The following is a 23,083-nucleotide window of genomic DNA, read 5'->3' on the forward strand; positions in this document are numbered from 1 at the left end:
CAGGTCAAGTGACCCTTCCCAGTGTTCTGCTCTGAGGAAAGGTCACTCAACCAGAAATCCAACCAGGTTTTTTTTTATAAATATGGAAGGTAATATTACCACATGACTGCATCACCTAATAACGGAGTTAGTGGGAAAGAAGAGAAAAAGCTCCTAAAACCTTAAAATTAACTCTGAAAATCAAAAGACAGTCCTCAAGGGGTGCCCCTGAAAGACTATTATTTTGTAACTCGGTGTAGACCAGATTGCACACCATCAACTGTAATGCATCACTTGTTCTGAAAGTAGTGGCTCTGATGAAGAATCCTGAAATATATGGTCTGTCATATGTGGAAAGCACAATATAATCTGCAGTGTTCAAAATCAGTCTCAAACAAAAACAACTGTTTGCAACATTAACTAAACTAAAAGCAAAACACAGCAGATACTGGAAATCTGAAATAAAAAATGTGCTGGAAATTATAATTGAAATATTAATTTTGTTTTCTGTCTATAGATGCTGCCAGACCTGCCTGCTGAGTTTTCTCAGAATTTCTGTTCTTATTTATGTTCAGAAAATATTGCCTGATCAAATACGACTACCAAGAACATCCTGGAGCCACAAAGTCATGCAAGACCTAAAATGTCTGACATAAGGTTCCACAATGAATGGCATACGCGTAAGACAAAGTTTTAAAACACTGCTTATTCCCTTGGTGTTGTAGGCGATAAGTATAGGATTCTCCTAAGTATGTAGCTAAACTCAAGAAGACTGTGCTTAAGAGTTTTTAGTAATTCTGAGTAGCTATCAAGGCTTGAATATTTTAAGGACTCAATAGAATTTGAAATATACAACCAACTTACTTTTATGGAAAGTGCATATAGATGATTCAACATCACATGGTTCGGTTCAGGTAGTAAAGCTGGATCACACTAGATGAACAAGGTAAAATCCTGATTAATCTTGCAGTCTACCAATGGCTTACATAGATTATAGAATAAAGATTAATGATTAGTTGAACTGTAAAACAAGTTTGCAACAGATCTCTGAAGGCTGCTTAAAAATCAACAAATAATATAATTCCAATCTGAACTATTTGTATCAAACTGCAATCCAGATCAAATCCTGATGTTGAAGTCAGAAGGGAAACAAAAACTTCAGGAAAGGTGAGACAACTGTGGAAGAAAATAGAAAAGTGCAAGAATGGATTGAAAAAGAACTGGGTTTTAAAGGGCGAAGGATTCATAAATAAAACAGCGAAACAGTAGTTAAGGACTAAATTGGAACTTGAGGAAAATACAGTTTTGTCTTCCAAATTAAATGCATCTAGACTTGCAGGATCATCTGAAATCAGTGCAATGTATTTCATAAATACAAGAGGATTTAACACTGACAAATCCCCTGGACTAGATTATGTTCATGTGAGGAAAACAGGGAGAATAAAAAAGAAATTTCTGGATTCCTATGAAAGCATTATCTTCAATAACTGATAATTCTATGAGTGACAGGTCTAAGCAGAGACCGTAACACTGAAACAGATAAAATAATTTAAAATGACACAAATACTTATCTAATAATTAAAATTATCTTAATAGTCAACAGTTATTTAAAATGGAGAAGATTCATGGTGAGAAACCTTATAAATTTATAGAATATCTTTAACAATTTCCTGCAGAGAACATTTAGCAAAACTACAAATCATGGAAAACCTGAACAGAATGTGAGATAGAATTTATTTTTGAAAATGAAAAATGGTGTATACTGGTGAGAAATGTTGTGGTAACTAGGCTGTTGCAGTCAAATTGACTGAAATTGCAGAATTGTGGACCTCAGTACAGTCAGTTCTTCTATAACGCGATGTTCACGTTCTTGTGCAATCCCGTGTTTGAGAAAAATCACGCTTTAGAAACAGCATTTAAAATGTTGGTACTGTAATCACGTTACAGCCAACACACATGTTAGAAGGTCACTATTGAGAAACAGCGTTCCCAATTCATTAATTGCATTACAGCAAATTTATTTTGATGAAATGCACATTATAATAGAACAACCTGTATTTGGACTCCAGTAGTTTCATAGCTACAAACATTGCAAAATTTAGTTATAAGCTTAAAGTTCCAGAGGACACCAAAACAGAAGCAGCAATAAGGACAAAAGAAACAGCTTGTAAAGAAAAAGTTGTTTGGTTATTCAGTTGAGCAGACAACTGAAATTTAATATTAATATTACAGGTTGTAGGAAAATGGAGCAACATAAGTAATAGAAAGAACTGGGAATTACATAGTACTTTTCACAATTTCAGGCTGTCACAATAGTTTATAACTAATTAAGTACTTCTGAAATATTTCAACTCTTATAATCTTGTGAAATAAATCCAATTTCTGCACAGAGGTCCCAAAGAGAGCAATGAGATAAATGAATAGATAATCTGTGTGTTTTTTTAAATATTATAACATACCTTTGATGATTCATTGTTAGAATTTAAGGTTGGAGTTTATTTCTGGAAAAAACAAAATGTGTCCTTTCTTCCACATAAGCACTTGACAAATGCATTTAAAAACACTGCGTTCCTGCCTCTGTCTTGTATGTACTATTAGAGGGTTCTGAAGATTTAAAATTATATATAAATTGAAATCAGTTGGAATAATGCAGGGACCAAATGAGAAGATGAAATAACAGATTTGTTTGTGGTTACACCAGCAACTTAATCATTTTAATTAACTTACTGAAATGTGTGTGTCCTTGTTGAGAATGACCTGGAGAAGATGGGGAGGTAAAATGGGAGGTGCCTTAAAACGTTCTTCAGGTCTCAACACATATATATCCTGATGATATGGACCTGGAGGGGAGCTTGACAAATCTAAAATAAATGGAATATTACATCAGTATAAAAGTGTACACAAATAATAAAAAAATGGTTTGTTTCCTCTCAGACCATAGTGTGGCATCATTATATACAGCCCATCCAATTCAACACAAAGTTATAGAAGCAGGCTTTTCAGTGGATAGAGCCTGTTCAGTCATTCAAGGTCATGCAATGCTGAAGGTGACCTTAACTCCACTTTCTTCCTGGTTCTCCATAACCCTCAACTCCCTTATCAATCAAAGAAAAATCTGTCTGACTCAGCTTTGAATATATTCAATGACCAATCCTAACTGCTGTCTTTGGAAAGGAACTGCAACACTACTGATCTTCCAAGAGAAGAATTTCCTGCTCATCCATCTTAAATCAGAGACTCCCTCACATTTTTAAAACACTAACTAACTCTCGCTTGCACCAGAAGCGGACACCTCCTTTCTGCTTCTACCAAAACTGTTCACAGTATTCAGTATAGTTCAACCAATGTCCTGGTCATTTAGCAACAGTTCCCCACTTTTAGGTTTCATCCTCCTGGCAATTAAAAATCAACATTCCATTTGCTATTCCAATTACTCCTGTTATTTTTGATTCATGTCCACAGATACCAGGACCCCTCTTACCTTAGCATTCTGCAGCTTCCTTCTATTTAATCTTTTTCATTTTTCTTGCCAAAGTGGACAACCTCACATTTTCCCACATTATACTTCATTTGCCAAACTGTTGGCACTCACTCAACTGACCGAAATACCATGGCAGATTCTTTGCATTATCTTCAGAATTTTCTACTTTGATTTAAATCATAAGTAAATTTGGCTATTATACAGTCTGTCCCTTCATCCAAGTCATTAATATAGATAACTGATATAAATCCTAAATATAGGTACAATAACAAATCTAGCAGCCTCAGGATCAAGGTGGTGCAGAAATTTGGATATTTCTGAATTTTCAGTCACACGTTCCGATCATTCGTAATTCGGGTTAAGCTACGCCATGTGTGTTCAAGACTCACTTGGAGCATTAAACAGACAGTACATTAAGCCAGAACTACTCTAGAGACAATGCAGTACCTCACCAAATTTTCCAGGTATGTTTACTTTAAAATAATGTATTCAATTAAAATTTATGCCAACAAGTGATGAGTTTTCAGACAACCTGTACGGATAGCTGGATTTTAGACTCTACTTACAGTTGAGGACTGGGCACTATTCCCAGTGGTAATCACTAATTAGTTTGCCAACCTGAGAATAATCCATGTATCTCGACTCGGATTCCTGTTAGTCAGTCTGTCTCTAAGTGTTAATATCTCAATCCTAACACAGTACCTTTATGTGGCATCTCATCAAATACTTGTTTGGAGATGCAAATATGTTACATTTATTGGTTCCTCTTTATTTGCTTTTTTGTTACAATATCAACAAACAAAAAAAATTGTCAAACAAAATTTCTCTTTCACAAAAACATAATAACTTTATTGTACTTTTCTACATACCCGACTACTATCTCCTTAATTATAGAATATTTTATTTTTTTCACAATGGATGTTAAACTAACTTGTCTATAGTTTCTAGCTTTTTGTCTCTCCCCTTTCTTGAATAGTGGTGTTACATTTGCAACTGTACAAGGCACTGGGGAGGCCACATCTGAAGTACTGGGCACAGTTTTGGTACACTTATATTACCAAAGATATTATTTCATTGCGGGCAGTTAAGACAAGGTTCACTCGGATGATCCCAGGTGTGCAGGGATTATCTTATGAACAAAGGTTAAACAGGTTAGGACTCTACTCTTTGGAATTTTGACGAATGAGGAACCTGTTTGGGAGAGGTCACAGCACAGAAACAGAAGTGAATATTTAAGCGTGGCCTAACAGTAAGTCTGCAGTAATGAGTTGAGTGGGTTCTTTCTTGATTTTATGTTTTATTGAGATATGACTCTTGATTAAACTTAAAATATAAACCATAACAATTTATTTAACCTGGAGCAGTGTTTTGTAGAGGAATAAGACAGTGCTATTTTCTGGGTCTGTAGATTGTGAAGGAGCAAACATGGCCTTTACTAGAGTGATATGCTCTTCTTGTCAGATGTGAGAGTTTAGGGAGAGTTTATGGGTTACTGAGGATTATATCTGCAATAAATGCCATCGGTTGCAAATCCTATCAGATCAAATGGATCGGTTGGAGAGACAGTTAAAGGCAATGAGCAAGTTACAAGAGCAAGGGGATGTGATGGATAGCAGTTATGGGAAGGGGGGAAAAGTCGCAGATACAGTCACATAGATGGGTTAACTCAAGGAAAGATAAGAGAGGTAGGCAGTTAGTGCAGGAGTCTTCTGTGGCTATCCCCATTTCAAGCAAGTAATGGATTCTCAGGGGAATGTAGCACGAACAACCAAGTTTCTGGTATGAGACTTAATGCAATGAGAGGTATGTTGGGTTCCAACAAATCAATTGTGTTAGGGGCCTTTCTAGTCAGAGGTACAGACAGACGTTTCTGTGGCCAACAGCGAAACATCAGAATGATGTGTTGCTTCCATGGTGCCAGGATCAAGGATCAAGGATCAATCGGATGGGGGGGGGGGGGGGGAAAGAGGGGCCAGAAGGAGGTCATTGTACACACTGCAACCAATGACATAGGAAGGGAAAAGGTTGAGATTCTGAAGGGAGATTACAGAGAGTAATGCAGGAATTTAAAAAGGAGGTTCTCGAGAGTAGTAATATCTGGATATTACTACTGGTGCTATGAGCTAGTGATGGTAAGAATAGGAGGATGGAACAGATGAATGCATGGCTGAGAAGCTGGTGTATGGGAGAAGAATTCATATTTTTTGATCATTGGAATCTCTTTTGGGGTAGAAGTGACCTGTACAAGAAGGACGGATAGCACCTAAATTGGAAGGAGACTAATTTACTGGCAGGGAGATTCGCTCGAACTGCTTGGGAGGATTTAAACTAGTAAGGTGGGTGGGCGTGGGATACAGAGACAGTGGTGAAGAAAGAGATCAATCTGAGACTGGTACAGTTGAGAACAGAAGAGAGTCAAACAGGGCAGGCAGGGACAAAGCAGAGAACAAGGTAAGACTGATAAATTAAACTGCATTTATTTCAATGCACGAGGCCTAATAGGGAAGGCAGATGAACTCAGGGCATGGTAAGGAACATGGGATTGGGATATCATAGCAATTACAGAAACATGGCTCAGGGACAGACAGGACTGGCAGCTTAATGTTCCAGGATACAAACGCTATAGGAAGGATAGAAAGGGAGGCAAGACAGGAGGGGCAGTCGTATTTTTGATAAGGGATAGCAATACAGCTGCACCAAGAAAGGATATTCCCAGAAATACATCCGGGCAAGTTATTTGTGTGGATCTGAGAAATAGGAAAGGGATGATCACCTTATTGGGATTGTATTATAGACCCCCTGATAGTCAGAGGGAAATTGAGAAAACAAATTTGTAAGGAGATGTCAGGTATCTGTAAGAATAATAAGGTGGTTATGGTAGGGGATTTTAACTTTCCAAACATAGACTGGAACTGCCATAGTGTTAAGGGTTTAGATGGAGAGGAATTTGTTAAGTGCATACAAGACAATTTTCTGATTCAGTATGTGAATGTACCTACTAGAGAAGGTGCAAAACTTGACCTACTCTTGGGAAATGGGGCAGGTGACTGAGGTGTCAGTGGGGAAGCACTTTGGGGCCAGCGACCATAATTATATTAGTTTTTAAATAGTGATGGAAAAGGATAGACCAGATCTAAAAGTTGAAGTTCTAAATTGGAGAAAGGCCAATTTTGACAGTATTAGGCAAGAACTTTCAAAAGCTGTTTGGGGGCGGATGTTCGTAGGTAAAGGGAAGCTGGAAAATAGGAAGCCTTCAGAAATGAGATAACGAGAGTACAGAGAAAGTATATTCCTGTTAGGGTGAAAAGGAGAGGCTGGTAGGTGTAGGGAATGTTGGATGACTAAAGAAGTCGAGGTTTTAGTTAAGAAAAAGAAGGAAGCATATGTCAGGTATAGGCAGGATAGATCGAGTGAATCCTTAGAAGAGTATAAAGGAAGTAGGAGTATACTTAAGAAGGAAATCAGGAGGGCAAAAAGGGAACATGAGATAGCTTTGGCAAATAGAATTAAGGAGAATCCAAAGGGTTTTTACAAATACATTAAGGACAAAAGGGTAACTAGGGAGAAAATAGGGTCCCTCAAAGATCAGCAAGGCGGCCTTTGTGTGGAGCCGCAGAAAATGGGGAGATACTAAACGAGTATTTTGCATCAGTATTTACTGTAGAGAAGGAAATGAAAGATATAGAATGTAGGGAAATAGATGGTGACATCTTGAAAAATGCCCATATTACAGAGAAGGAAGTGCTGGATGTCTTGAAATGCATAAAAGTGGATAAATCACCAGGACCTGATCAGATGTATCCAGGAACTCTGTGGGAAGCTGGGGAAGGGTTTGCTGGGCCTCTTACCAAGATACTTGTATCATTGATAATCACAGGTGAGGTGCCAGAAAACTGGAGGTTCGCTAATGTGGTGCCACTGTTTAAGAAAGGTGGTAAGGATAGGTCAGGGAACTATAGACCAGTGAGCCTGACATCAGTGGTGGGCATGTTGTTGGAGGGAGTCCTGAGCGACAGGATGTACATGTATTTGGAAAGGCAAGGACTGATTAGGGATAGTCAACATGGCTTTGTGCATGGGAAATCATGTCTCACAAACTTGTTTGAGTTTTTTTGAAGAAGTAACAATGGGAATTGATAAGGGCAGAGTGGTAGACGTTATCTATATGGACGGCATTCAATAAGATTCCCCATTGGAGACTGGTTAGCAAGGTTAGATCTCATGGAATACAGGGAGAACTAGCCATTTGGATACAGAACTGGCTCAAAGGTAAAGACAAAGGGTGATGGCGGAGGGTTGTGACCAGTGGAGTGCCACAAGGATCGGTGCTGGGTCCACTACTTTTCATCATTTATGTAAATGACTTGGATGTGAGCATAAAAGTATAGTTAGCAAGTTTGCAGAAGACACCAAAATTGGAGGCGTAGTGGACAGCGAAGAAAGTTACTTCAGATTACAATGGGATCTTGATCAGATCGGCCAATGGGCTGAGAAGTGGCAGATGGAGTCTAATTTAGATAAATGCGAGGTGTTGCATTTTGGGAAAGCAAATCTTAGCAGGATTTATATACTTACTGGTAAGGTCTTAGAGTGTTGCTGAACAAAGAGACCTTGCAGTGCAGGTTCATAGCTCCTTGAAAGTGGAGTTGCAGATAGATAGGATAGTGAAGGTGGTGTTGGTATGCTTACCTTTATTGGCCAGAATACTGAGCACAGGAGTTGGGAGGTTACATTGCGGCTATACAGGACATTGGTTAGGCCACTGTTGGAATACTGCGTGCAATTCTGGTCTCCTTCCTATTGGAAAGATGTTGTGAAACTTGAAAGGGTTCAGCAAAAATTTACAAGGATGTTGTCAGGGTTACAGCATGTATGCTATAGGGAGAGGTTCAACAGGCTGGGGCTGTTTTCCCTGGAGCGTCAGAGGCTGAGGGGTGACCTTATAGAGCTTTATAAAATCATGAGAGGCATGGATAGGATAAACAGATAAAGTATTTTCCCTGGGGTGGGGAAATCCAGAACTAGAGGGCATAAGTTTAGGGTGAGAGGGGAAAAGATATAAATGAGATGTAAGGGGCGACTTTTTCATGCAGAGTGCGGTAAATGTATGGAATGAGCTGCCAGATGAAGTGGTGGATGAGAGTACAAGTGCAACATTTAAAAGGCATCTGGATGGGTATATGAATAGGAAGGGTTTGGAAAAACATGGACCAGGTCCTGGCTGGTGGGACTAGATTGGGTTGGGATATCTGGTCGGCATGGATGTGTTGGGTCTGTTTCCGTGCTGTACATCTCTATGACTCTATCTCATTGGAAAATAGAAGATTCCTAATGGGGTTGACAGGCTAAATGCTGAGAGGGTGTATCCCCTCATTAGAGGGTCTAAGACCAGAGCACATAATCTCAGAATAAATGGATGCTAAGTTAAGACTGAAGATGAGGTTAGATTTCTTCTCTGAGAGAGTTCTGAGTCTTTGGCAGTTCTTGCCACAGAGAGCTGCAACAGCACAGTTCTTGTGTATATTTAAGGCTGAGACAGACAGATTCCTATTGCTTACAGTATTAAGATCAAGATAGCCTTTAGGCCCCTTCAGCCTGTTCCGCCAATCAACAGGACCACGGTTGGTCCGAAATTCCTCACATCCATTTTCCTGCCCTTTGCTCATAATTCTCGATTCCCCAACTGATAAAGAGTCTATCTCAGCCTTGAAAACACACAGACTCTGCCCCCAAAGCTCTTGTGGCAAGGGGATCCAAAGACTCAAATTCCTCTGAGAAAAGACATTCCTCCTCAACTCATTTGAGGAGGAATTTGAACCCATTTATTTTGAGACTGCCTTCTGGTCTTAGAACCTTCCATGAAAGGAAACATCCTCTTGTTTCCTTTCGATACATTTCAACGAGATGACCACTTCTAAACTCCAGTTGAGTAAAGTCCCAGGCTGTTTAGCCTTTGCTCATAAGACAATACCTCTATACCAGGGATCATCCTAGTGAACCTTCTCTGAAATGCCTCCGATGAAATTATATCTTTCCTTAAATAAGGGGACCAAAACTGCTCACAATACTCCAGATGTGCTCTCATCAGCACCTCATACAATTGCAGTAAGACTTCCCTACTCATATACTCCAACACACTTGAAATAAGGTCCAATACTCCACTAGCCTTCCTGATTACCGGTTGCACATGTGCATGAAACACGAAGCCAACACACAAATACCCACAAGTCCCCTTGTATCACAACTTTCTACAGTTTTTCTCAATTAAAATAGTATTCTATTCTTTTGTTATCCCATACAAAATTAAATACATTTCACGTTTTTCCTCATTATACTTCATTTGCCAAATTTTTGCCCCTGTATTTAACCTATTAATATCCCTGTTTGCATTCCTCTCAACTTGCAGTTACACCTGTTTTTGTTCATCTGCAAGTACATTCACTTCCTTCCTGCAAGCCATTAATATATATATGTATATAGTAAACAGCATGTAGAGTCAAGGCTTATGGGAAAAGGGCAGAAAAGTGGACGTGAGGAATCAGCCATGACCCTACTGAATGATGCAACAGGTTCAAGGAGCTGAACAGCCTACTCCCGTTCCTATTTCTCATGATCTTGAGCTTTTCTAAAATCTCGGCAACTTTAGAAGGATACAACTAATTCACCCACTATTTCTTCACCATTCATTTCAGACCCTCAGATGCACTACATCAGTTCTGAGGACGTCGTCAGCGTTTAGTCTCATTGATTTTCCTATTACTAACACAAATTCAATGTAAGGAGAACTTTTTTTCACTCGGGGGGGGTGAGTGTCTTTGAAATTCTCTACTTCGATGGAGATAGACATTTTAAATATCTTTAAGGTAGATGTATATAGATTCTTGATCAACAAAGAAATGAAATTGACAATATGCAGGAACTTGGAGTTGAGGTTAAGATCAGATCAACTGTGTCGAACACCGTTGAGGGCCAAGTAGCCGTCTCCAGATCTTAATTGAGATGGTTGTATTTTTCTTCTTGTGATCATAATTATTTCCTCTCTTTTGCATTTTTTCCACCTATTTTTGAGATGCTTTCTGTATTTTGTATACCGAACACAGATACAATCCAAATCTGCTATTTTATTGTTTGCCATTACTGAATCCCCAGACTCATCCCAAAAGGGACGAATGCTTATTTTAGCTGGATCTTTTGCTTTTTATACATTTATGGAACTTTTTCACTGTCTGTTTATATTAGTTGTTGGTTTATTCCAATTTCTCCTTTTTCTTAAGTTATCATTTACTGATTTTTAAAAAATTGCCAATTATCTGGACAATCATTAACCTTTGCAGTATCATACAACTTTTTATTTGATTTGATGCCAGACTCAAATTTCACAGATTAACCATGGATCATGCAACTTTCCTGTACAATCTTCTATACAATCACAGAAAATGTGAAATATCTCCTTAAATTTTGTCAATGCTTCTGTACCATCTTTTAACATAACTTTCCATTCTAACTCTGTCTTTACAAGTTTGTAATTACCTGTATTTAAGTTTAAGACAAGAGTTTGAGATCAAAATTTCCCATTATCAAAATGTGAAATTCCAGCAGGTTAAGATCACTTCTCAGAGGATCCTTTACTATCCTCCTTTCCTAATAGCATTGTGAATTTACCTGCGCCAGAATAACTGCAGTGGCTTGAAAACATGGCTCATCACCACATTTTGGGTTAGAGTGGTGCTGGAAAAGCACAGTAGTTCAGGCAGCATCCGAGGAGCAGGAAAATCAACGTTTCGGGCAAAAGCCCTTCATCAGGAAATGAACAATCAGTCCTCGGCAAAGGACTCACCTTCATTCCCTTCCACCCATGCATGCATCAATGAATTTAATACACGCCGTGAGGTCGAACATTTTTTCCGCCACCTCCGCCTCCGAGCTTACTTTTACCATCAGGACTCCCGCCCACCTTCCAAGGACCCCTTTGCCTGCCTCCAACACACTCCATCCACCTGGACACCCCGTCTTGGCCTATTACCTGCCCTCAACCTCTTCATTTCCAACTGCCGCCGGGACATTAACCACCTCAATCTGTCCATCCCCCTCCCCCACTCCAACCTCTCAACGCGCTGCCCTCCACTCCCTCTTCTCCAATCCCGAACTCACCATCAAGCCAGCAGATAAAGGGGGTGCAGTGGTAGTCTGGCACACTGACCTCTACACCGCTGAAGCCAGACGCCAACTCAAGGACACCTCCTCCTACCGCACCCTCGACCATGAACCCACCCCCCATCACCAAACCATCATCTCCCAGACCATACAGAACCTCAAGACCTCAGGAGGCCTCCACCCACAGCTTCCAAACTCATAGTCCGGGAACCTCGCACTGCCCGGTTCTACCTCCTTCCCAAGATCCTCAAGCCTGACCACCCTGGCCGACCCATTGTTTCAGCATGCTCCTGCCCGACCAAACTCATCTCTACCTACCTCGACACTGTCCTATCCCCCCTAGTCCAGGAACACCCCACATATGTCCGAGACACCACCCATGCCTTCCACCTCCTCCAAGATTTCCTTTTCCCCGGCCCCCAACGCCTCATCTTCAGCATGGATATCCAATCCCTCTACACCTCCATCTGCCATGACCAGGGCCTCCAAGCCCTCCGTTTCTTCCTCTCCCGACGTCCCCAACAGTACCCTTCCACCGACACTCTCATTCATTTGGCCGAACTGGTCTTCACCCTTAACAATTTCTCCTTCAAATCCTCCCACTTCCTCCAGACCATAGGGGTGGCCATGGGCACCCATATGTGCCCCAGCTATGCCTGTCTCGTTGTTGGCTATGTAGAACAGTCCATCTTCTATAATTACACAGGTACCACTCCCCACCTCTTCCTCCGCTACACTGATGACTGCATTGGCGCCACCTCGTGCTCCTGCGATGAGGTTGAGCAATTCATCAACTTCACCAACACATTCCACCCTGACCTTAAATTTACCTGGACCATCTCTGACACCTCTCTCCCCTTCCTGGACTTTTCCATCTCCATTAATGACAACCCAAATCCACCGACTCCCACAGCTACTTGGATTAAACCACCTCCCACCCTACCTCCTGCAAAAATGCCATCCTGTATTCCCAATTTCTTCGCCTCTGCCGTATCTGCTCCCAGGAGGACCATTCCACCACAGAACACACCAGATGGCCGCCTTCTTTAGAGACGGCAGTTTCCCTTCCCACGTGGTTAAAGATGCCCTACAACGCATCTCGTCCACATCCCGCACCTCCGTCCTCAGACCCCATCCCTCCAACCGTAACAAGGACAGAATGCCCCTGGTGCTCACCTTCCACCTACCAACCTTCGCATAAACCAAATCATCCGACGACATTTCCGCCACCTCCAAACGGACCCCACCACCAGGGATATATTTCCCTCCCCACCCCTTTCCGCCTTCCGCAAAGACCATTCCCATTCCCTCCATGACTACCTGGTCAGGTCCACGCCCCCCCGTCCTGGCATCTCGCCCTGCCACCGCAGGAACTGCAAAATCTGCGCCCACGCCTCCTCCCTCACTTCCATCCAAGGTCCCAAAGGAGCCTTCCACATCCAAAGTTTTACCTGCACATCCACCAATGTCATTTAATGTATCCGTTGCTCCCGATGCGGTCTCCTCTACATTGGGGAGACTGGATGCCTACTAGCAGAGCGCTTTAGGGAACATCCCTGCGACACCCGCACCAATCAACCACACCGCCCTGTGGCCCAACATTTCAACTCCTCCTCCCACTCAGCCGAGGACATGGAGGTCCTGGGCCTCCTTCACCGCCGCTCTCACCACCCGACGCCTGGAGGAAGAACACCTCATCTTCCGCCTTGGAACACTTCAACCCCAGGACATCAATGTGGACTTCAACAGTTTCCTCATTCCTCATTTCCCCTTCCCCCACCTCACCCCAGTTCCAAACTTCCAGCTCAGCACTGTCGCCATGACTTGTCCTACCTGCCTATCTTCCTCCTCTCTGACCTATCACCTTCATCCCCACTCCCATTTACCTATGCTACTTTCTCCCCACCCTCCTCTCATTTATCTCTTCACCCTTCAGGCACTCTGCCTGTATTCCTGATGAAGGGCTTTTGCCCGAAACGTTGATTTTCCTGCTCCTCGGATGCTGCTTGAACTGCTGTGCTTTTCCGGCACCACTCTAATCCAGAATTTGGTTTCCAGCATCTGCAGTCATTGTTTTCACCACCACATTTCCAAAGTCAATTAGGGACAGGCAATAAAAGCTAGCCTTGTCAGTGATAACATCCCGGGTAAATATGAAGAGTATGCAGTTATTTAATAATCCTGCCTAATTAGATATTACCAAGTCAAAACTAGCCTGTTCCCAGATTGGTTTCAATATGTTTAGCTTCAAAATAGTCCCAAAGACACCTTATGAACTCATCCACTCAGCTATTTTTGCCAATTTGATTAATCCAATCTAAATTCAACATTTCAAACAAATATTATAGTACCTTTCTTACAAACTTCCTTTTTTTAAATATATGTATAATTGTCATGTGGCATATAAACCACTCCTACTGTGACCTCTTCCCTTTGTTACTCCTTATCTCTATCCAACTGAGTCTACATTTTGATTCTTCAAACCAAGATTATTCCTCATTACTGTACTGACCTTAAGCTTTGTTATCAAAGCCACCACACCCTCCTCTTACTGTTCTAAAATGTCAAATATCCTTGAATATTCAGCTCCTAGCCACTGTTACTTTGCAACCATTTCTTTGTAATAACTATCATGTCATACACTAGAACGCTATATGACATAGGAGCAGAAGTAGGCCATTCAGTCAATTAAATCTATTCTTCTATTCAATAAAAGCATGACTGAAAATCCTCTACTTTCCTGCCTTTTCCCCATAATCCATGATGATTAAAAACCTATCTATTGCAGTCTTGAATATAATTACTGACCTGCCTCAATAGTTCTCTGCGGTAAAGAATTTGACAGATTCCCTATCCTCCGAGAAAAGAAATCCCTCCTCATCTCTATCTTAAATTTGTGTTCCTTTGTTCTGAGATAATGCCCATAAGGGGAAGCACCCTTTCCACATCTATCTGGTCAATTCTTCTAGGAATCTCATGTTTCAAGGAGGTCACTTCTCATTCTTCTAAATTCCCATGATTATAGATCCAACCTACTCAACTTGTCCTCAAAAGATACTCCGTCCATACCTACTATCAGCCTAGTGAACTCCAGTGCTAGTACACCTCAAAATTATTCACAATATTCCAGCTGTGGTCTGGCTTGTGCCGTGTATGCGTTTTGTAAATCCTCCCTGCTTTTATACTCTATTCCCTTTGAAATAAAGGCCAACATCCAATTTGTCTTCCTGTTACCTGGTGAATTTGGATACTAACTTTTTGTGATTCATGGATCAGGTCTTCCAAAAGTCTCTGTTCCATAGCTTGCTGCAATCTTTTTCCATTTAAATAATATTCTTACTGCCAAAAGGCATAACCTCACATTTTTCTAGATTATATTCTACGTAGCCATTTTATTTTTATTTGTTTTCATTTCATCATTCTTTATTATTAATTCACATAGCATTCATAAGAACAACCTTTCATTCTGTACCCTGAACTTATTTCCCTACACCCTCTTATGTTTGCACATACTATCTCTTCCGGTCACTTTGATTTCCATTTCCACATTGTTAGCCTGAAAAATTGCCTTGATCTTTCACATTAATTTTCTAAATCCTCTCTCACATGGATCCTACCTCCAGTCCATTATTTAGTTTAAAGCCCTCTCTAACAGTTCAAGATGTATTTGACAATATGCTGCAGTTCAGGTGCAGGCTGTCCTAATGGTACAGCTTTCTTTTTCCCCAGTCCTCGTGCCGATGCCTCATGAATCAAAACACGTTCCTCCCACACCATCTTCAAACTATGTGTTCAACTCTAACTTTTGTTTGTGACTCAAATAATAATTCAGATATTATTACCTTTTTGTTGTTCTGCTTTTTAACTTACTTGTTAACTATTCATACCCCTTCTGTAGAACCACTTTCTTAGTCCTATCTATGTTAATGGCATCCATGTGGAGTACATGGATTATCGGATATTTCCACACTCAATCAAAATTCCTTTCCAGCTTGGGAGTTTTCAAGATTTGCCACCTTGGCCATACAGAATAGTAATTTCCCCCCAAAGACATTCTCCCCTGTGACAACTTCATTAGTTTTTAACTGCACTGACTTGAGTAGCTCCATGCAGCATGGTGCTACGGTCAATTTGTATATCCTCTCTGCAGTTCATATTCTCAACTATAAACCTCAAATCTGTTCGGAGTATTGCCAGGACTAAGACTCCTCCATTGCTACCTTCTGAATCCCCAGAAATGTCTTGCTACAGTCGCAATCTCCTGTCCCTGATCACAAACCTAAACAGAAACAGCTAGATGAAGTAGTAATGATTACCTTCTGTAATAAACTGCTCAGTTAACCTTCCCCACCTTATCATAGAACATAAAACATTACAGCGCACTACATGCTCTTCAGCCAATCTTGTGCTGACCGATGGAACCAATCTGAAGCCCATCAACACTACAGTATTCCATTTTCATCCATATGTTTATCCAATGACTATTTAAATGCCCTTAACACTGGCGAGTCTTCTACTGTTGCAGGCAGGCTTCCACTCCCCTACTACTCTGAGTAAAGAAACTACCTCTGACATCTGTTCTATATCTATCACCTCCCTCATGCTAGCCATTGCCACCGGAGAAAAAGATTCTCACTGTCCACCCTATCTAACCCTCTGATTATCTTATATGTCTCAATTAAGTCACCTCTCAACCTTCTCTCTAACAAAAACAAGTCCCTAAGCCTTTCCTTATAAAACGTTCCCTCCATATCGGGCAACATAGAGTCACAGAGATAGGAACCCTTTCCAAAACTTCCACATCCTTCCAAAAATGCAGTATCCAGAATTGCACGCAATGCTCCAAATGTGGCTGTACCAAAATTTTGTACAGCTGCAGCATGACCTCGTGGCTCTGAAACTCAATCCCTCTACCAATAAAAGCTAATACACCGTATGCCTTCTTAACAACCCGATCAGCCTGGGTGGCAACTTTCAGGGATCTATGTACATGGACACCGAGAAAGCTCTGCTCATCTACACTACCAGGAATCTTACCATTAGCCCAGTACTCCTTATTTCTGTCGCGGCTTCCAAAGGGAATCAACTCTCACTTTTCCGCATTAAACTCCACTGGCCACCTCTCAGCACAGCTCTGCAGCTTATCTGTGTCCCTCTATAAATTGCAACATCTTTCAGCACTATCGACAACTCCACCGACCTTAGTTTCATCCACAAATTTACTAACCCTTCCTTCTACGCCCTCATCCACATTATATATAAAAATGACAAACAGCAGTGGCCCCAAAACAGATGCTTGCGATACACCACTAGTAACTGAATTCCTGGATGAACATTTCCCATCAACCACTACCCTCGGTCTTCTTTCAGCTAGCCAACTTCTGATCCAAATTGCTAAATCACCCTCAATCCCATGCCTCCATATTTTGTGCAATAGCCTACTGCGGGGAACCTTATTAAAGGTCTTACTGATATAGTACTTGCATTTCAGAATCTAGATAATAAACTTGAAGCTGCAGTTCCCCAAGCTACAGGCACTCACTGCAGATACAGTAACTATGGATCACATAAGTGTTCACTTGTTCCGACATGCTACATCCACAAGTCATCTGCTCTGCCAAATTTAATTAAGCCTTCAAGTTGAGAAATATAATTTCTGCTTGCCTGAAGTTATAAAAGTGGTTTAACTATTAAACTATAAAGTTAATGTAATACTTACATCTCCCCATTACTGGTTTGAATCCTGGTTTTAAAACTACAAGCCATAAACTGAATGCAGTCACTGAATCACTTCTCAGCTGCTCCTCTTCCACACATTTAAATGGAATTACAGAATATTTCTATTTCAATGATTAGAAATTACCACAAAAATTATTACTTTATGTTACTTAAGTATAAGCGGTCTTCCTGAGTGCAGGAATTCTGGTGAATAACAGCTTCACAATTGCTGGGTGTTCTCTAGACGTTTAACCAAACGTCAAAAAAGACACCACCATCCAAACTCATGACCACTTCCATCGAGAAAGACAAGGGTAGCAGATACATGGGAACACCATCACCTGCAATTTCTTCGACAAGCCACTCACCATTCTGAGTTGGAAATATATCGCCATTCACAGTCACTGGGTCAAAATCCTGGAATTCCTTCCCTTACAAAATTGTGGGTCAGCCTACAGAACGTGGTAGTTCAAGAAGGCAGGTCACCGCCACCTTCCCAAGAGCAACTATGGAAAAGGTAACAAATGCGAGTCCAACCAGCAATGCCCACATCTCACAACTGAATTTTAAAATATGTTCACTTATGAATCAAAACAACATGCATTCATTGAGTATTTAACAATGGGTTGCATTCGAGGCAAGTTCAATGTAACTTTAAACCAATATCCACTTGAAGAGACACTACAAAGGATCCCTGCTTTTCTTTCCCCCTACCCGAGTCCACATGTGAAAAGGTCAATTCCAACAGTCTAGTTTCTGTCTGAGCTCTACTCAGCACAGACCAGAAATCAAACCTAGGGCGTTCTTACATCAAATTGTAGGTTGACCATGTGCAGGAACTCAAAATAACCATTTCATTGAAGTCACTGAAAGGAAGGTCAGTATTCTAAACTACATTATATGGTGTTTTGCTTTAGTATTATTCTCAACTATTTCAGGCCCAAAGTTTACATTGGTAATACATGTGACCAGCCTCCAAACGTCATGACCTTTTTCCAGATTTCACACGGACTAGTCAAACATGGATGTTGCCTGGTCATTCCGTGTATATATTACTTCTCCCTTGGCACAGAGTGCCTCAGTACCACATTAGATAACTTTCACTATACTGTTTAACAAGTCAAATCATCAAAATTACAGATGTCTTTCATACACATGAAGAGTCTTCAATTTTAATGTTCCTTCCAAATACTCTAACTGAAATGCAAAAATCATAAATTATCTAAAATTTCACACCTTTCACTACACAAATAAAATGTTTAGTTGGTGTCTTACAAAGATAACTAATTTTCTTTGCAAAATAAGCACACAAATTGGAAAAAATATGAAATACTACCTTAATCAATTTAAAGCATATCAGAGGAATTTATTCCTAATATTTTACCAACACTTACCTCTCAGTCAACACCCAAAGTAGATCATCTAGGCATTGACTGCTATGCCTCCAATATTACAATAAGCATTACACTTCAAAAATGGATCACAGGCATTTGGAACAATCCCAGGTTATAAAAGAGATTATATAAATTCAAGTATTTTCCTTTACTAGAAGCAAATGAATATTAATTTGTTAAATACATTGTCAATTTCATCCTGCCACCCAGACGTACATGTTTTTCCCAATGGATTATCTTTTTTAAAAAAAGCCTTTAATCAACTACTAACTTTATTTTAACTGATTGTGCCCCCTACAGCTATACATTCCTCACCTGAAGTATCTGAACACTCTAGCGAGTCGAGCTTAAGAGCATCAAATACTTCAAAATCAGATTTCTTCACTTGAATGACGTTATTGATCGTCCCGAGCTGACTGGTTATTACTGGCTGAAAAGAAAGAGAAAGACAAAGAAAATTCAGGATTCTTTTATAGTCAATTTTCGTGCGCTCTGGTCAAACAATATCCTATGTTCCCTTATTAGTGATTTTGTGGAAAATTATTTCATGCCAAACGTAAATTCAATTTCTCGCCAAAAAAAAATTAGTCCTTAAAAAAAAGTCATAAAATTTCCAACACAGGTTGAAACATTTGGCCTTTCACATTTTCTATTTTGAAGCATTTAGCAAATTTTTTTTAGAACGATATGATCTCTATCTCAACTGTTACCCGAAATTAAAATAGTTATTAGAATATGGAATATTTTAAATATTTCTTGTATTAAATCAAACACACCCCTTTTGCATATTCAATGAATACAAACAATATTACATTGTTTACCATCTCAAAATATTTATTAGAGTTCTCAATGTTTCAAAAACCCATTAATAAAACACTTCTGCCCAATTATAACTTCTCATTCCTGATAATTTTATAAAGTTAATGAATCTTTACTGCATTTGCCACTGGTGCAATAATAGACTGTCCAAAACAGCAGGCAATACTTCCATTGTGACCTATTCATCATCATTATATCCAATGTCCTTACAGCCAAGAAACAAAATGCCTATGCTCTTACCTTTAAAGGTGTACATACCCCCAAGCCTTAGAACCTGTCATGAGGAGTTTTATTATTTGGTCCACACTTGATGGAAAGGATATCACATTTCTCTGCACTGAACTAAAGGGTATATCTACCAGTTTGCTGCCCTGTCTATGTTCTGTTATAATATCCTGCATTGTTTCTCACAATTGCTTTGTGCCCTAGTTTGGTATCATCAGCAAACGTTGAGACAATTCCTCGATGCAACTTCCAAATTACAAATACATGTCTTCCTTTTTAAATGTTTATGTTATGATCACTGGAAATCTCAGACTGATTTAAAGCCAATAAAGTTCTTTGAAACAGTGACTATGCTTCAAAGGTAGGAAATATGGTGGCCAAAAAGCACTCCACAAACTCCGACAGCAAAAAGATAGTACACAGAGAATCTGTTGTTTTAGGGACAAATATTGGTCAAGATTCAAAACAGGGAGATGGGATCTTTTACATCCACCCAAGTAAGCAAATGAAGTGCCAGTTTAGTGTCTCAATTGCAATCACAATGACTGTGATATTGGCCATACCCAAGTACAAGTCCTGAAGTGGGAGTTAATCCCAAAACCTTATCACTCAGGAGGACAGAATCCTACCAAATCTCGCCTGATGTTCACACAAATGAAAATCCACCTCAAGATAAGTAGTCAGAAGCATGAAGGGAAAAGCTTATTCAGGTCCCAGGTGATCAGCATGCGAGACGAGTTGAAATGGACAGAAAATTTTGGATAGCATGAGTAAAATAAATTCTAGAGTAAGGGGTGAATGAGTATTTCTTGGACCTCAATTCATCTGAAGTTAGGTATCAGTTTTGAAGCAATTCACCACACCACTTTCAGAGCTTGAATGTCTTTATTATGCCTTAGAAATGACAGTATTTACACATAGCTAATCTACAGGAAAGATGGCAGGTGAGATGGTTCAAGCAAGAAAAAGATTAAGGGTCCCAGATTCTGGGTAATCCAAGATGGAGGATGGGAAAAATTTCTGATTGTAACAGGCGGCTCCTCTTTTGAGGTATTTTAGGTGTTGGAGGCGACTACCTCGAATTCTAGGAGCTGGAATTAGTGTTTTATGCTGTTGCTTTGTTTTGGAACTTGGGAAGAGAAAAAAAGTCAAAGCAACAACACATTTAAAAAGGGAGAAGGAGAACAAAGACAACACATGGTGAGGTCAGTGCGGAGGGGAGAGAAAGAGTCGGGGAGGGAGAGAGAGAGAGATGGGGAGGCAGGGAGGTGGGGGAAGAGAGTGTGGAGAGGGGGAGAAGAGAGTGTGGGGGGGGGGAGGAAGAGAGAGTGGGAATGGAGGAAGAGAGAGCGGGGGGGGGAAAGAGATGGTGGGGGAAAGAGTGGGGTAGAAGAGAGAGGGGTGTGGGGGGGGGGGGGGAAGAGAGCAGGGGGGAAAGGGAGAGAGCAGTAGTGGGGGGGGAGAGCGAGGGAGAGAGCCAAGTGGGGAGGGAGGTGGGAGAGGGAGAGAGCGGGGTGCAGGGAGAGAAAGAGAGAGGGGAGGTAAGGCGCAGAGAGAGGAAAAGGAGAAAGAGGGAAAGTGGGTGGGGGGAGAGGAAGAGAGAGGGGGAGTAAGTCTGCAGTAGTGAGTAGAGTGGGTTCTTTCTTGATTATGTGTTTAGAGATATGTCTCTTGATTAAATTTAAAAGATATAAGCCAGAAGTATTAAATTAGAGCTGAAAATGTGTTGCTGGAAAAGTGCAGCAGGTCAGGCAGCATCCAAGGAACAGGAGAATCGACGTTTCGGGCATCAGCCCTTCTTCAGGATTGAGGAAAGTGTGTCCAGCAGGCAAAGGTAAAAGGTAGGGAGGAGGGACTTGGGGGAGGGGCGTAGGGAATGCGATAGGTGGAGGGAGGTCAAGGTGAGGGTGATAGGCCGGAGTGGGGTGGGGGCGGAGAGGTCAGGTGGAAGATGATTGCAGGTTAGGAAGGCGGTGCTGATTTCGAGGGATTTGACTGAGACAAGGTGGGGGGAGGGGAAATGAGGAAACTGGAGAAATCTGAGTTCATCCCTTGTGGTTGGAGGGTTCCCAGGCGGAAGATGAGGCGCTCTTCCCCCAACCGTCGTGTTGCCATGGTCTGGCGATGGAGGAGTCCAAAGACCTGCATATCCTTGGTGGAGTGGGAGGGGGAGTTGAAGTGTTGGGCTACGGGGTGGTTGGGTTGGTTGGTCCGGGTGTCCCAGAGGTGTTCTCTGAAACGTTCCGGAAGTAGGCGGCCTGTCTCCCCAATATAGAGGAGGCCACATCGGGTGCAGCGGACGCAATAGATGATGTGTGTGGAGGTGCAGGTGAATTTGTGGCGGATATGGAAGTGTCCCTTGGGGCCTTGGAGGGAGGTAAGAGGGGAGGTGTGGGTGCAAGTTTTGCATTTCTTGCGGTTGCAGGGGAAGGTCCCAGAAGTGGAGGTTGGGTTGGTGGGGGGTGTGGACCTGACGAGGGAGTCACGGAGGGAGTGGTCTTTTCAGAACGCTGATAGGGGAGGGGAGGGAAATATGTCCCTGGAGGTGGGGTCCGTTTGGAGGTGGCGGAAATGACGGCGGATGATACGCTGGACATGGAGGTTGGTGGGGTGGTAGGTGAGGACCAGTGGGGGTTCTGTCCTGGTGGCGGTTGGAGGGGAGGGGCTCAAGGGCGGAGGAGCAGAAAGTGGAAGAGATGCGGTGGAGGGCATAGTCGACTACGTCTGGGGGGAAATTGCGGTCCTTGAAGGAGGCCGCCATCTGGGTGGTACGGTTTTGGAACTGGTCCTCCTGGGAGCAGATGCGGCAGAGACGAAGGAATTGGGAATATGGGATGGCGTTTTTACAGGGGACAGGGTGGGAGGAGATCAGTTTATAGTAAATGTCTGTGTCGATTCGGTCACCCGAGATGGAAATGGAAAGTTCTAGGAAGGGGAGGGAGGAGTCTGAGACGGTCCAGGTGAATAGGAGGTCAAGGTGGAAGGTGTTGGTAAAGTGGATGAACTGTTCAACCTCCTCGTGGGAGCACGAGGCAGCGCCGATACAGTCATAAGTTAGCCTGGATAGTGTTTTGTAGAGGAAAAAGAGAGTACTATTTTCTGGGTCTGTACATTGAAAGAAGCAAAAATGGCCTTCAGTAGAGTGATATGCTCTTCTTGTTGATGTGGGAGTTTAGGGAGAGTTTACGTGTTATTGAGGATTATATCTGTAATAAATGCCACTGGTTGCAAATCCTATCAGATTGAATGGATTGGTTAGAGAGACAGAAGCAATGAAGAAATTACAGGAGCAAGGGGATGTGATGGATAGCAG

The 23,083-nt window shown here is 41.5% G+C and overlaps 1 protein-coding gene across 6 annotated transcripts in view; it reads right to left on the minus strand.

The window, feature by feature from the left end:
- LOC140479803 (5'-AMP-activated protein kinase subunit beta-2-like) overlaps window positions 1–23,083 on the minus strand; it is a 161,788-nt gene that overhangs the window by 119,762 nt on the left and 18,943 nt on the right. For 4 of the 6 annotated variants that reach the window (XM_072574011.1, XM_072574012.1, XM_072574014.1 and 1 more), the window contains exons 5-7: window positions 19,042–19,156; window positions 2,707–2,840; window positions 844–912 (exon numbers count right to left, since the gene is read on the minus strand). In XM_072574011.1, the coding sequence (XP_072430112.1) occupies window positions 844–912; window positions 2,707–2,840; window positions 19,042–19,156 (318 nt within the window). Of the gene's footprint in view, window positions 1–781; window positions 913–2,438; window positions 2,584–2,706; window positions 2,841–19,041; window positions 19,157–23,083 lie in introns of those variants that run through there. The other 2 variants (XR_011961122.1, XM_072574015.1) reach the window with 2 other exon arrangements.

Source organism: Chiloscyllium punctatum, chromosome 7 (assembly GCF_047496795.1).
Source record: "Chiloscyllium punctatum isolate Juve2018m chromosome 7, sChiPun1.3, whole genome shotgun sequence".
Classification (NCBI taxonomy): Eukaryota; Metazoa; Chordata; class Chondrichthyes; order Orectolobiformes; family Hemiscylliidae; genus Chiloscyllium; species Chiloscyllium punctatum.